The sequence below is a fragment of the Choloepus didactylus genome, chromosome 26 (genome assembly GCF_015220235.1).
Source record: "Choloepus didactylus isolate mChoDid1 chromosome 26, mChoDid1.pri, whole genome shotgun sequence".
Taxonomy (NCBI): domain Eukaryota; kingdom Metazoa; phylum Chordata; class Mammalia; order Pilosa; family Megalonychidae; genus Choloepus; species Choloepus didactylus.
In genome coordinates, this window is record NC_051332.1 from 9,412,115 (window position 1) to 9,425,867 (window position 13,753).

The following is a 13,753-nucleotide window of genomic DNA, read 5'->3' on the forward strand; positions in this document are numbered from 1 at the left end:
TATACTATCATCTTCAAAATAATTGTCACTGGGTTGCAGTTTGACAGCTCCAGGTATTTCACTCTAGCCATTCTAACACATTAAACTCTAAAAGTTTTGTCTTATACTGCATAAGTATAGCCTACAGAGTGACCTATGAATTATGTTTGATATCTCTCAGCCACTGGAACCTTATTTTGTTTCATCTCTCTTACCCCTTTTGTTCAAGATCCTCTGAATCTGAGGTGATGGGTCAAAGCTCATCTCCAGGAGTCATTTCCCATGCTTCCAGGAGGATTTACACCACTGGGTGCCACTTCCCAAATAGGTGGGAGAGTAGTGAGTTCACCTGAGAAGTGGGCTTAGAGAGAGGGGTGTACATCTGAGCAAAAAAGAGGCTCTCTGGGTGGGACTCCTAGGCACAATTATAAGTGTGCTTAGCCTCTCCCTTGCAGCAGCTAGCCTCACAGGTGACAGGCCCTCATTGAGGGCCCAGCCATTAAATTGTCAGTCCTCAATGTTTTCTGGAACAAATGTTTCCACATTTCTCCCCAGCTCCTATGGGGTGTGGGCACACAAATACACTTATACTGTATGCCCAGATCACTCTAGGTTGTGTTGGGATTTCACCCCAGACTGTACTAACTCACCAAACCCCTCTTCCCATTAAAAGCTCCATGCACCTATGGTGTTCAAACAAACTTATCGTGCAAGTTAAATTATTGAGGGTGTTACAGAAATATAGATCCTTTACCAGATAAAAATCTCCTCCATCAGACTCACCCAGAATTTGTAGTTTTAAACTCCAGTCAGTATTGTCCTCTACCTTGGTTCTGAGATTTAACTTAGTCCTGGCCAGATCTTCTTCATACAAACCTCTAATTATGTCTGAATTCTTTTCCAGCTCTTTCAGTTGCCATATGGGGTAATACTGACATTCATTCTTGCCAATTCTAGCTCTTGAGTCTTGTGCATCACACAGGTACCCAGAGTCCCAGAGACTAACAAGTTTATACACAAGGAGCTCAGCATCTTAGGATTCAGAGATAGCTGTTACAACTCAGGAATAGGTGTGACTGCTGTAAGAGCTTGCAATCTATGTACCATTAAGATAAGCATTTCCCTGATAAGCTCTGCTATAAAATTCAGTTCTCAGAGTTTGCACATTATAGTTAGTCCATTTAGTGAGGCATTAAAATGTTTGTCCTCTAATCTCTGGCTTCTTCAATGAAAGTATTGTACTCAAGATACATTCAAATGGTTGCATGTATCACAGCTTCATTTCTTCTTGTATGTGCTCAATATTCTATTGTATGTACACTACAGCACATTCACCATTCTTTTTCATCAGTCAATATACTCTTAGTCCAATTTGGTCTTTTTTTTTTTTTTTTTTTTTTTTTTTTTTTTTTTTTTTTTTTTTTTTTTTTTTTTTTTGATTATTGACTAAAATTGTATTGAATGCAGCTTTATTGATATGGATGAGGTTACAAAATAATACTACATATATTTTAGTTTGATGTTCCTTACATAGTACCAGAATATTTAAAGCAAACAAATAATTTTTTGCCCAAATTTGCTAAATAAATAAAAAATTCTTTAGGAGTATCCAAAACAAGTATTTTATTTCAAACTCACTGGGAGGAAAATTTAAATGATCTTTACCTTTTGAATATGCTGGAGGGTAAATCTTTAATATTTTACAGTCTTTAGTTCTCATAATTACCATGGAAGAGTGTTGGGGAAATATGCTATAGTTTTCATTAGTATGAAAAGAAATACAGAAAAGTAATTCCTTTTAATGCTGCTTTGTGCTAGAGAGGTTATTCATCTGTGGCTGGAATGGGAATCTGGTTCATTCAAAGAGAAAATTACATAAATTCACTCAGTTGTAACCAGGGGAATATAAATTAAATGAAATGACTTAGGTTTCTTTTATTTAGTAACTTAGATGAATTCTGAAGATATTTGACCAAGATAACAATAAAGAACATATTTCCAGGTAAACTTCTATTTACATGCATGTTTATAAAATAACCTCTACTATAATTGCTGCTTGCTTTTTTAAAATCACAGAACCATTCAGTACATTCTCACTTTCTTATTACCTCAATTATACCTCCTCACTCATAATACTCCACTGCCATCTAGTCATTGTTTGGAATTGTACTCTGACTGACCTTCTATTCATAGCCGTTCTTATATCATAGGAAGAAAAATAAAACTCATCCAACACCACTGTTTATAGAAAAGCAACTAATGCATTGGGGAATGATAATTTGGCACCAAGAACCTAACTAAAAATGGAGAGACTATATTACATTAAATTCTGGCTTCCTGGGGATTTTCTCATCAGGACTCTGGCCCATTCAGAAAAAGAGAGCTTGGGTTGTATTATTTCAGCTGCTGGGTAACATGCTAGTGCTCTGACATATTGTACTGATGCTTTTATTTAATCATAGGACTCTGGCATTACAAAAACAACAATTCCTTTTCTTTCAGAAAAATAAAAAAAATTACATGGTTAGCTCTGAAAACTTGGGAGTGTAATTGAATGTAAGCTTAAAACACAATCAAAATCAAATAAATTTCCCAGTTGGGAAACCTGGAGAAACTGCCAAGCTTTCTAGGAGCAACTACTTCAAAAGTTGGGTTAAAGAGTATGTTTCACTGACTACATGAAAGGTGATACACATTATTTTGATTTTGTTTACTTTTGTATCTCTCAATTGCCAGTGCAAGATGTTCCAGGATATAACACTTTCACCAACCCTTAGAGTCCTTACGTTTCGTACTCCAAACCAGTGTGTTATATCAGCAGTTCCTGATTTCCAAATTCATATTTGTCTTTATTTGCTGACCTAATTGTTGAAGCAGAAGATAGAATAGCAGTGTACCCAGGAACTTGGTAAGCTCAATTATATGTATTTTCTGAATCTTCACATAACCAATAAGGAGAATTAGTTAAAGGTAATTTCAAATGATTTATACAGCTCTAACCTATTTCCAGTTTCATTTTTAGAAAGCCACTTCCAAGTTTTTGTACAACCTAATATTTTATCAAGCTGTTAGATGAAAAATCCTCTAGTTTCAGTATCTTTTCTTATTCTTCCATGATAAAATGTTAAAACTGATGGATTCTTATTTCATTCCAAACCCTAGGTCCTCCTTTTTACACACTACTTTCAGGATCTCAATGGGAGACACATCAATTAGTGGGTATCTGGGAATTATGTCTATTTTACCACTTCATGTTCATAATCCATAATCTTTTTTCTCTCAAAATTGATAATATGCTTTAGGCTTCATAATTGTATGAGTATATACATATATTCATAATATATGATTTCTTTTCTCAGATTCACCAAAAGAAAAGGTATCTCAGTCATCCTCGTATATAGGCCTTACAAGTTGTGGCCAAAATAACTGATTAAAAATGAAAAGTTTATTTTACCAATGCTGCTGCAAGAATGAAAGGCTATATATATAGGTTGTATCCTGGGTAAGTTGATAGCTAAGTGATTTGCTCCAAAAACTAGTTTCTCATGCAGCCTTCTTTTCCAGCTAGGTCAGATGAGGCATCAAAGGAACAGGTGTTTTTAAAAGCTCTGTACTTGGTGATGCCTCCTGCTTTATGTGGGGTGAGGAAACAGTCCCGTGTTTTTACATTAATAATGTCCTATTCTTAACTTACAGTGTTTATAACCTTTACCCAAGTGTTAGCAATTAATACCCAGAGACCGAACTTTTCATAAGGGGCAATGATATAAAATTGTTCCACAAAGTGTACTATATGAACCACTTTTCACAGTTCTAATAAAATGTTTTAGATATAAATATTGTAACTCTAGCAATGACCTATTTATATAAGGTGAGAAAGGATGGGATTAATGAAAACCCAATTATATTTTCATATAGCTAATGTTTAACCCTTTAAAATGCTTGTTTTACTCTTTAAAATCCAATCGCACTTAACCCATAATTGATAGGCTACTTCCTCTTCAAACCAAATAAATTATCAAAAAATAAAGTGATAAATTATAAGAAGGGAAAACATGTATCATTTACTACAATTATTCCTGGCCCCCAAACATGGCAAATATGTTAGAAAAATGATGTATATCAAGTAGATACACTTTAATTTGCAAAGTTAATTTGGAGCAGAAGTAATTAATAAAAGTATATCGGAATGGGCATGTATTACTTTAATATTACTATGTAAATGAATGTGTTAGATTTTTAATTGAGAAATCAGGTGGGCGGATATGACATGGGAAACAACGGCATTCACCAACAGGAGAACCCACTCATCCAGTTAATGCCAAATCCAAGAATTCCAAATGTTTCCTTCATTCTCCCATGTAAGAAAGTGGGGGGAATTAATTATTGGTTGTATAAGTTTCAGGCTGTATAAGCTTTAAGTAAACAATCCTTAAGGACATAATTTTATTTTAGTGCTCTTCCTGGGGGCTTATATTAAGATCAAGGGTGCTTTTAACCATGTTGGTGTGGCTTTTGGGTGAAGGTGAGGTTCCCAGGATATTTGAAAAAGGGTTAAAGTGCAAATACTTCTGGGAGAAACAACAAAATGATTTAAATTTACACTATAATTAAAGGATTGAATATCAGTTCCTTCTTTAAAGCAGGATTTTATGATGGAAAATACAGTGGAGCCTGGAGCAGGGAAGAAGGGGATAGACCCAAATCTATCAAACTTGACAGCTCCTGGGGAATCTCTGTCCCTTTCCAGTCAGGACTTTAAGTTTTATGGCTTTGTCATGGATACCTTTCAAAATCCTTTTCTCAGTCATGTATAGGAAAATAACTTGCATTGAAATACAGAATACATCTGAAGTTTATGGATATTGATGAATTCCATTTTTAAATAAATAAAACCTATAAATGAGTATTTTCAACTTCTAAAGAAAAAAAAAGAGGCAGAGAAAAGATAAACGTTTGTACCTGAAATGGCCATACTCACGTAAGCTTCATGTGTACTAAATTGTAGGAGAAAAATCTCAAATGTGGGTGTAACCACTAACATTTAGGAAACATGCCACTTTGGAAGAGTGCCTACATTGAATTCTGTCTGCCACCCAGTGGCCGCTAAAATAAATTGTTCTCTCCTTTGTTGGCTGTGGCTCTGCATTTTTGTTTTTGTTTTTGTTTTTGTTTTTTTTTAAGTTGACCCAGAGGTAGATTTTGCTATACCAGGAATTAAAAAAAAAAAAAATCAAGATATATGCATCGATTATATTTAAAAATACAACCACTGTAGTAAATGTTATATATTTTCCTTTCGCTAACTCAAAAGTCGACCACGGGACCATATGAATAAATACTTTTCTTCTGTGTCCCCGCATCTACCTGGACTCAGATACTAACTGGCACAGAAGACACCGAGCTGGCCCGGGATTCCCGGGTCACGTTGTTCGGCATCGAGAGGGTACAGCAGGACACGCCCACGGTGGCCTCGGGCAGCTCGTCCTCTTCCGTCCACTCGTTGAGCTCCGGGTTTGAAGCACTGGATGCACTTTTTGTACTTCCTTCTCTCCCTCGTTCCAGCCCCCCACCAGATAGGCGCGGCCGTTGCAGCGCCGAGGCGCCGGCCGTGCTCACGCCCCACCTGCAGCGGTGCGGCGTAGCTCCATTGGCCCGATGCCGGGCTGTAGCACTCTACGGTCAACACGTCCACGCGCTCCCCGCGCGGCCCCACTGGCTGCCCCCCATCACGTACAACCTTGTCGCCCAGCGTGATGGCGCAGTGCCAGCCTCGCGGCGTACTCATGCTCGGCAGGTCCTGCCACGCGTCGCTGGCCGGGTCGTAAGCACACACAGAGCGCGAGTACGCGTTGCCGATGTAGCCACCGGTCACCAGCACGCGGCCATCGGTGACCGAGCTGGCATGGCAGCAGCGCGCCACCTCCAGGGGCGTCTTCTGCTGCCACTGATTGGTGGAGGGCACGTAGCACTCCAGCGAGGCCAGACTACCTTCTTGCGTTGCGACCCGCCCACGGCGTAAAGGAGCCCGTTGAACACGCTCAGGCTGAAGTGCGTGCGCTTCTGGTTCATGCTGGCCAGGTGTATCCAGGTGTTGAAACGGGGGTCGTATCTGCAGAAATTGCTGACTGCATGCTTAGCTTGATTTCTTGCATCATTCTGGTCTTCACCACCGGCCACATAAAGAAATCCATCCATCACAGCCACACACTGATTAAAACTCTTGGCTGGCATTTCCGTAAGCTTGCTCCATCCATTTTCAGGGTCTCTATACAAGATATCTCTACTAAGGGACTTCTCAGTAAGGCCTGGGCGTCCCCCTACAGTGACTAGAACTCGGCAGCCCCCGCGGATTCTTGTGCGCCTAGACTGTAATGTGTTTTGATGATATGGAAGTAAGTGGTAGTTCATAGCATCTACAAGAAGTTTGTGACACTCGGCATCCTTCATCATTCTTGGTACAGACTGAACATAATTGACCAAATCTTGTGCAGAGATGGTACCAAAGCGAATATTGCTCAAAAGATCTGCAGCATGTTTCACTCTCTTTTGGTCAAATTCTAACCACTTCATTGCAATCTGGAATGCTACTATTTCAGAAGGCAACTGTAAGTCATCATCTATGAGAAGTTCATTAATTTGTTCAAATGTAAGTTTCATAAACTGATCTGATTCTGCAAATTCAAGGAAGTTATCTCGGATAAATTTATGAGTTGCTGCTTTTGCGTTTTTCAGAGAGTAGGTTTCAGCAATGTTGGCAACATACATGCAGTTCTCAACACTCATCTCCCGTATCAAAAAATCACTGCACATCTTTACAAGAGTATGGATCTGAAGATAAACAGCAGCAGAAATAATGCTTCCTATTGTATACAAGGAGAGAGTTAGCTTTCCGGTGTAGGCATATGCAATGACAGTCGCCAGGCCAGGTGGTGAGATATCATTGAGATCTACCCTTTGAGTAGATGGGTCTTTTTTTAGGATGTTGTAAAAGTACTCACTGCATGAAGCCATCACTGACTTGTGAACGTCAAAGGATTTGGTTTTGGTGCCAATGACTAAATCACAAAGGAAATTCTCCTGCCGCATTTTACTTAAACCTTCCAATAGGTTGGGGCCATAAGAAGCATCTGTTAATTCAGAAGAAATGCAGCTAAGGCCATTGCCTCCCTCTAGGAGCCCATTCAAAGCATTTAGTTTGTTTAGGGGGCTGTCTTCTACAATTATAGTCATCTCATTTATATCTCCTTTGTTCTTTTTGACAGTCTTCTTTTTGGGTGCCATGATGGCAAACACACTGTCACAGGCAAGAGCTTGCCTTGCGGCTGTGTGAAGTGCTGTTCCTGAGCTGTGATGATGAAGTTTCAGCCACAGTCTCCTCTTGGGAAGCAATCTATGGAGAGAGAGAAAGAGAGAGAGAGAGAGAGAGAGAGAGAGAGAGAGAGAGAGAGAGAGAGAGAGAGAGAGAGAGAGAGAGAGAGAGAGAGAGAGAGAGAGAGAGCTCCAATTTGGTCTTTTGCAAATAGTGAATACTGCTGCCATATATGCCAGTGTGTAAATGTGCATTTGTGTACCTGCTGTCTGATCTTCCAAATATATACCCCATAGTGAGGTTGCAGGACTTTGAAAACCCCACAGACAAATTTCTTGTGGGATCACTGAACTCTCCTGTACCCCTCCCCACAGCTCTCCTTCCCAAGCCTTCAGCTTTGGTATATTGCCTCTGTCACACATAATGGGAGCATACTACAATGTTACTTAATTGTTAACCCTAGACTCCATTTGCATTGGTTATATTCTTTCCCCAAATACCATCCTCTTTTCAACATACTATAAGGTTTCCATTCATCTGTTCTCCCTAGTGAAAAAAATATTTTCCCATTTGTTATTTAGTCACCATCACTGACCACTTTAGGTTTCACAAAGCTACACAGTATATATATTCTGGATATTGAACCATTATCTGAGATGTGGTTTCTGAATATTTTCTCCTATTGCATAGGTTGCTTTTTTTTCTTTCCCAACAAAGTCCTTTGATGTACAAAAGTGTTTAATTTTGAGGAGATACCATTTGTCTATGTCTTCTTTGATTTCTTGTGCTTTGGGTGTAGGGTCTAGGAAACCACCTCCTATCACTAGATCCTTAAGATATTTCTGTAAATTTTCTTCTAAAAGTCTTAGGGTCTTAGTGCTATTGTTTAGATCATTTATCCATTTTTATTTAATTTTTATATAAGGAGTCCTCTTTCATTCTTTTGGATATGGACATCAAATTCTCCAACCACCATTTATTGAAGAGGCTACTATGTCCCAGTTGTTTAGGCTTGACTGCCTTATCAAAGATCAAATGTCTGTAAATGAGGTGGTCTATTTCTGAACCCTCATTTCAATTCCATTTGTTACTATCTCTATCTTTATGCTCTTACCATGCTGCTTTGACAACTGTTGCTTTCTACTATGCCTCAAAGTCAGGTAGTGAGAGACCCCCTATTCCTTCATTTGTCTCAAGATACTTTTTGCATTTGGGGCACTTTGCCATTCCATATAAATATGGTTATTGGTTTTTCTATTCTGCAAAGTAAGTTGATGGGATTTTATTTGGTATTGCACTGAATATATAATTCAGTGTAGGTAGAATTGACATGTTAACTATATTTAGTCTTCCAATCCATGTATACAGTATGCTCTTCCATTTTTCAGGTCCTGTTTAGTTTTTTTTAGCAGTTTATTATAGTTTACTCTGTATAGGTCTTTTGGGAACTTGGTTAATATTATTCCTAAATACTTGATTCCTTAGGTTGCTATTGTAAATGGAATTTTTTATTGATTTCTTCCTCCTGTTGCTCATTACTTGTGTACAGGTAAACTACTGATTTTTGCTTGTTGATCTTGTAGTCAACCACCTTACTATATTCATTGATTAGCTCTAGTAGCTTTGCTGCAGATTTTTCTGGATTTTCTACATAGAGGATCATGTCATTTGCAGAGAGTGAAAATTTACTGCTTCTTATACAATATGGATGCCTTTTATTTCTTTTTCTTACCTCATTGCTCTAGCTAGAATTTCCAGTACAATGTTGAATAACAATGGTGATAGTGGGTGTCCCTGTCTTGTTCCTGATCTTAGAGGGAAAGCTTTCAGTCTTAGATGTGGGTTTTTCATATAGGGCCTCTATCATATTGAAGAAAGTGTCCTTCCATTCTTTTACTTTGAAGTGTTTTCATCAAGAAAGGATGTTGAATTTTGTCAAATGTCTTTTCTACGTTGATTTAGATGATCATATGATTCTTCCATTTCAATTAATTGTTGTGGTGTTTTACATTAATTGATTTTCTGATTAGAACCAGCCTCATATACCTGGAATAAATTCCGCTTGATAATGGTTATAATTCTTTTGATATACTGTTGGGTTTGATTTGCAAGTTTTTTTTTGAGAATTGTTGCATCTGCATTCATTAAAGAGATTGGTCTATAACTGTGGTATCATTGTCTGACTTTGATATTAGGGTGATGTTGACTTCATAGAATGAGTTAGGCAGCTTTCCCTCTTCAATCTTTTTGAAGAGTTTGTGCAGGATTGCACTAATTCTTTGTTGAATGTTTGATAGAATTTATGTGTGAAGCCATCTGGTCCTTTGCTTTTCTTCTCTGGGAGCTTTCTGAGGACTGATATGATCCTTTTACTTTGTATTGATTTGTTGAGGTCATCTATTACTTCTTCAATCAGTGTTTGTTCATGCTTTTCTTGGAAGTTGTCCATTTCATCTAGGTTTTGAAATTTATTAGTGTACAATTGCTCATAGTACCTTCTCATTATCTCATTTATTTCTGTGGGGTCAGCAATTATGTCCATTTTTCCTTTTCTGAATGTGTTTATTTGCATTTGTCCTTGTTTTTCTTTGTTTGTCTTGCTAAGGATCCATTGATTTTATTTGTTTTCTCAAAGAACCAACTTCCAGTTTTGTTGATTCTGTTTATTTTTTCCTACTTTCAATTTCATTAATTTCTTCTCTAAACTTTGTAATTTCTCTCCTCCTTTTTCTTTGGGGTTAGTTAGCTTGTATTCAAATTTCATGTTATTCATTTTGAATGCAGTTCTCAGCACATGGGTAGAGACAGAACTGAGAGTTGTTTTGATATGGAGAGATGACTTGTCAAAACATATAAAGAGCATTTCATTCTTCCAATCCCAGTTTTGCTAGGGCCATTCCTTTGACACCTTCACCACCCTTTGCCACTGGTATTCTTCCATTATGTGTGCAAAAAGAATAAAGAAACTGTTTTATGTGTCTCTCCCCTGAGCCTACCTAGATCCACTGTGTCCAGCATCAATGGCCAAGGACACCACACACATGTGCTGTGTCACATAACAATCACAGATTTGTCTGCTCCCTCTCTGGGTTTGAGAAAGGGAGGGACATTGTGACTGATGAACACTTTTTGTTTGGGATGGCCAAGGGAACAAATCCCACAGTAAACTCCCTGGCTGCTCCATGCCTATAAACATGTAGATCTTACAGTTTGATACTAGAAGGAGGTTCAACAGGGGAAGAATTGCAAGTGGAAGGGTCCTCTCCATTTCATTAAAGCAAAATGAAGAAGTGGAAAGCAGGGCTCATCTCCCCACAGTCACGAAGGAAAAAGGGTCTTTGATAAATTGTCATTTCTCCTTAAAGTAGGTTGATGGACATAGATCACTTCCTATCCCTCTGAATTCAAGAGCTATCCACCCTTGGACTTCCACTTCTCACATTGGAGATATGTGAAACTTCAGGTCTTTTATCTTTCCCAGATATCAATTTCTGGCACTTTTAGGCCTGTGTATTCCCATCCACCCCATTCTCCTCAGGAAAGAGGAAGATGATAGGGAGGAACTGTCTGAGGCAGGAACTGAGGTTGGGATTTTAAAGAATTTTCTCTCTTATAGTTTTCTAGAGATTTTAATGGATGATTGTCAACATTCTTAAATTAAAAATTGAGGAAAAACTGTTTTAAGTGGAAGAGTTATCTGAGATCATGCAAATGAAGGATGTCCCAATGGCAGTGTATGTGCAAAGTCAGTGTTAACTTCCCACCATGAACAGGGTCTTTTAGAGGCCCAAACAGGCACTAAAGAGGTGCTGAAATTTCACTTTTATTTTATCTAAATTCCAGACTTTGGAATACTCTAAAACTGTACCCAAATTTGACAGATACAGACATGACACTTCTTTATTTGAATAAACAGTTTTATGTATGTATGTGTGTGTGTATATATATACATAAATATTTTCTTGCATTAGGAGGAGAAGACATGGTATCTGGGGAGAAGAAAGATTTATGGTTGTAGGGTGAGAGGCACCCAAAGAAACAGCAGAGGGAAGCAGTGGTGGTGGCCTGGGGGACCTGGCACCATTGTTCCCTGCTGGTCAGACTTGATAGTAGGCACCAGATCACTGGGAGGGATACCAGGGTGACACTGCAGGCACAGGAGCTGAAAGCCTGAGAGTTGTCTTAATGGTTTCAGGGAAACTTGGATAGTGTTGTCATTTGTCTTTGAGGAAAACCACTGAGCCACAATCTCAGGCTTTGTTGGAATTTCTTTTTTGGTGGTACATGTACTTTTTGGAACAACTGGTTCTCTACGGATTCCTTATCTGGAACAGATTGACTTATCCATACGGCCAGGGTAGTCCCAAACATGACATTCAATCCTGGATTTTCTTCTGAAGGTCCTCTATTTATATGCTGTAGTACAAATCAATGTCCTGGACCATTCAAGGGGCATGAAACTTAGCAACTCTTTGCTCTTGTTGGACTAGAGCACTCCCTTTGTCCCCCATGTGGATAGAGGAACATCGGGAAGAGGCCATATCTCATCTGCAAATTGTTCAGTCCTGGGGCTCAAAGTCATTGGAAGACATGCTACATGGATGCATCTCAGCATTATAATCAGGAGCCTGGATCTTTGAGTCTACCTGTAAGTGGAAATTTGTCTCTTTATCTTGATGGTGTGGGTCATTCTTCTGTGACTATTCCCAAGGCTGGTCAGTTGTTCATTGATAAACTGGGAACTTCCAAGTTCCTGGACTTCAGTGTATCTGAACTTGGCTCTGGGAATAGTGGACATTAGGGCCTTGATGGTGTCATTATATGATATCACTGGTCAATGATGAATTCCCAGGAAATGAGGAGAACTTAGGGTATCCTGATCAATATCAGCTAATTCTGAAACTATCTTAGAAAGGAGTTCCCAGCCTGGCCTCAGCTCTGTCAGATGTTGCATCTCAAATAATCGCCTCCACTCTTCTGTATGAAACCACTTCAGAACACCAAATCTACACATGGCTATTATGTCTATGAGCTCTGGAACAGCCAGGTGACAATTAGAGAAGCTTTTCAAGGGCACACAATAGGTTTCAGGAAACCCACAAAGTAAGGCCTATAAAAGAAAAAAAGAAAGATATCCTTTATGGAGAACATTGTGAGGAGGTGGAAAAGAAAAGCTTTTGCCAAACAACTGTTTCCAGAGAGGCTGAAATAAGCAGGCATGTGTCCTCTAGGCCTGAAAGTGTTGTGACACAAAACAGCAACCCACATTGCACCAGTTTGAATGTATCATGTCTCCCAAAACATCATTGTCTTTGATGCAATCTTGTGTAGGTGGATGTATTAGTTTTGATTAGATCATAATTCTTTGTTTCCATGAGGATGTGACCCACACAACTGTTAGTGAAAACTATGATTAGAAATTTCCATGGAGACATTGGCCCTGCCCATTCAGCCTTGATTAGTCCACTGGAAACTTTTGAAATTTCAAACAGAAGAAGCAAGCTTGCTACAGCTAAGAGGCACACTTTGAAGAATGCACAGGAGCTGAGAGAGGAGCTGCAGCTTACAGAGCAACATTCAGGAGACAGCCTTTGAAAGCAGACTTTTTCTCCAGAGAAGCTAAGAGAAGACAATTGCCCCAGGAGCAACCAAGAATAAAAATTTTGTGGATCTGCAGCCTAGAGGGGAAAGTCCTGAGAGAAAGCCATTTTGAAACCAGAACTCTGGAGCAGTCACCAGCTGTGTGACTTCCCAGCTAACAGAAGTTTTCCGGATGCCATTGGCCATCATCCAGTGAAAGTATCTGATTGTTGATGATTACCTTGGACACTTTATGGCCTTAAGACTGTAACTTTGTAAACAAATAAACCCACTTTATAAAAGCCAATCCATTTCTGTTTTTTTGTTTTTGTTTTTGTTTTTGTTTTTGGGAAAAGGCAGCGTTAGCAAACTGGAGCACACATAGACACTGTGGAGATGAGCTCTCTGGGCCAGAGTTCAATAGAAATGGAGTCAAGTTAGAAGGAGTCACCGTTAAGTAGGCTTATGTGGTAGTTGAGTGGAGAGGCCAGTGGTGGAGGATGTCAAGTGAGTGATTCAACAGGATCCATGGGTGGGCTGAGTTTAAGGACAGAGCAATGTCCTGAGGGTGTGGGGTCAGGGGAAGATATCCTTGTCTTGACTCTGTCTTGACTCTGAAAATATCAGGAGGTGGAACCCATTTCTCACTATTCTCTCCTAGACAAACAGTACATAAAATGATCTGGGGGAACACACAGCCACAGGATATTATCTCTATGAAGAAATCTAATAATGAAGATGCTGACTCCTTATCTCTATGCTGCTCTCATATTTTCTGTTCTAATAGTAAAGAACCAGTTATTCCTTTGATATAGATGCATATTTAACAGAACTTTTACTTAAAAACACTCTACTACAATTTCTGAATGATAAAAAGTAGAA

General features: G+C 38.9%; 1 protein-coding gene across 1 annotated transcript; it reads right to left on the reverse strand.

Moving 5' to 3' along the window:
• Positions 1-5,331: 5,331 nt before the first annotated feature.
• Positions 5,332-7,288, reverse strand: LOC119520873 (kelch-like protein 31). The gene is given in 6 exon segments (XM_037818742.1): positions 5,332-5,496; positions 5,498-5,524; positions 5,526-5,570; positions 5,572-5,601; positions 5,603-5,983; positions 5,986-7,288. Coding segments are annotated over 6 exon segments (1,905 nt in total). The 5' UTR covers positions 7,264-7,288; the 3' UTR covers positions 5,332-5,352.
• Between the last annotated feature and the right edge of the window lie 6,465 nt (positions 7,289-13,753).